Source organism: Triticum aestivum, unplaced genomic scaffold, assembly GCF_018294505.1.
Source record: "Triticum aestivum cultivar Chinese Spring unplaced genomic scaffold, IWGSC CS RefSeq v2.1 scaffold64460, whole genome shotgun sequence".
NCBI classification, from domain to species: Eukaryota; Viridiplantae; Streptophyta; class Magnoliopsida; order Poales; family Poaceae; genus Triticum; species Triticum aestivum.
The window spans coordinates 3,150-4,556 of record NW_025237694.1 but is presented as its reverse complement, the minus strand read 5'-3'; the positions used below and the strand labels follow the sequence as shown (position 1 = coordinate 4,556).

The following is a 1,407-nucleotide window of genomic DNA, read 5'->3' as shown; positions in this document are numbered from 1 at the left end:
TGTGTGTGTGTGTGTGTGTGTGTGTGTTTACGCACTAGTTTTTCTTTCAATCCACGGTTTCACCAACTAGAAAAAGAACATAGGATGTTTTTGCAGGAGGGGTTGAGGCACCAGTAACAACGCTACTGTGGGCCATGGCAGAGTTGATGCAAAACCCTAGCGTGATGTCTAGAGCACAAGCTGAGGTCAGGGGTGCCTTCATGGGACAAATGGAGGTAACCGAGGAGGGTCTAGGCCAGCTAAGCTACTTGCATTGTGTCATCAAGGAGACCATGCGATTGCACACACCTGGTCCATTATTATTGCCAAGGGAATGCCAAGAACAATGCAATATACTTGGCTATGATGTTCCCAAAGGTGCTACTGTTCTTGTGAATGCTTGGGCTATCTCAAGGGACCCGGAATACTGGGACGAACCAGAAGCATTCGTGCCAGATAGATTTATGGGTAGTAAGATAGATTACAAAGGCAACGACTTTGAGTTCACACCTTTCGGTGCCGGACGTCGGATTTGCCCCGGGATGCATTTTGGGATCGCGAATATTGAGCTAGCACTCGCAAGTCTCCTATTTTATTTTGACTGGGCTCTCCCAGATGGCATTCTTCCCGGTGATCTTGACATGACAGAAACCATGGGAATCACTGCTAGGAAGAAGGAGGATCTGTGGTTGCGTGCAACTCTCCACGTACAGCTGCCCCGCTGAACCGTCGTTTCCCTATCCGGGTCTTTGCATGGTCTTGTTTGTTGTCAAAGCCATATGTGTGGGGTGTGAGCCTTCCAATTCGGTATCTGTAGCAACTTTATTTATGTGTCCTTAAATTCTAATTGTACATGTTGTGTTTTAAATTCAAATAAGCTACTTGTGATGTGATCTTCATGTATTACATAAAGATATGAAAAGTCATGTACTTATGTGGAACTTTGTGTGTCTGGACTATGTGCATCTTCATATGTAGCCGAGTGTTAAACTCTTTTGTGGTTGGATCTTTTTGATACGGAAAGATGATATTAATGACAGTTCATAGAATTATGCTTGCATGTGAATGGTCAACAATGATTAAAACGTAGATGCACACACGCGCACACTCACACCACCACACACAATGCCTAATGAAGGCCAGGTCGGAGTTGGGAAACTTCAAGATTTACAAAGTCACTGCGGGCACCTCGCTATCGACCGGAACATTGTCTCCCACTAAAAGAGTAATCTGCATTGCACAAATTAAGAATGATAAAGACGTACAAGGCAAATATCTGCCACCTTAAGAATGATCAAGAACATCGTCTCCCACCTTATCTGCTTCGAGTTCTTGCCTAGAATATGGCAAATATTATCATAGTTTTTTTTACCCTCTGTTCCTAAATATAGGGTGTATAGTTTTTGACGCAAAAATTAAAGAACGCAC

The 1,407-nt window shown here is 43.6% G+C and overlaps 1 protein-coding gene across 1 annotated transcript; it reads left to right on the top strand.

Annotated features, from left to right (window-relative positions):
- The first annotated feature begins 134 nt into the window (after nucleotides 1-134).
- Nucleotides 135-704, top strand: LOC123176560 (desmethyl-deoxy-podophyllotoxin synthase-like). The gene has a single exon (XM_044590706.1). It carries the CDS (start codon nucleotides 135-137, stop codon nucleotides 702-704), a length of 570 nt encoding a protein of 189 aa, XP_044446641.1.
- The last annotated feature ends 703 nt before the right edge of the window (nucleotides 705-1,407 follow it).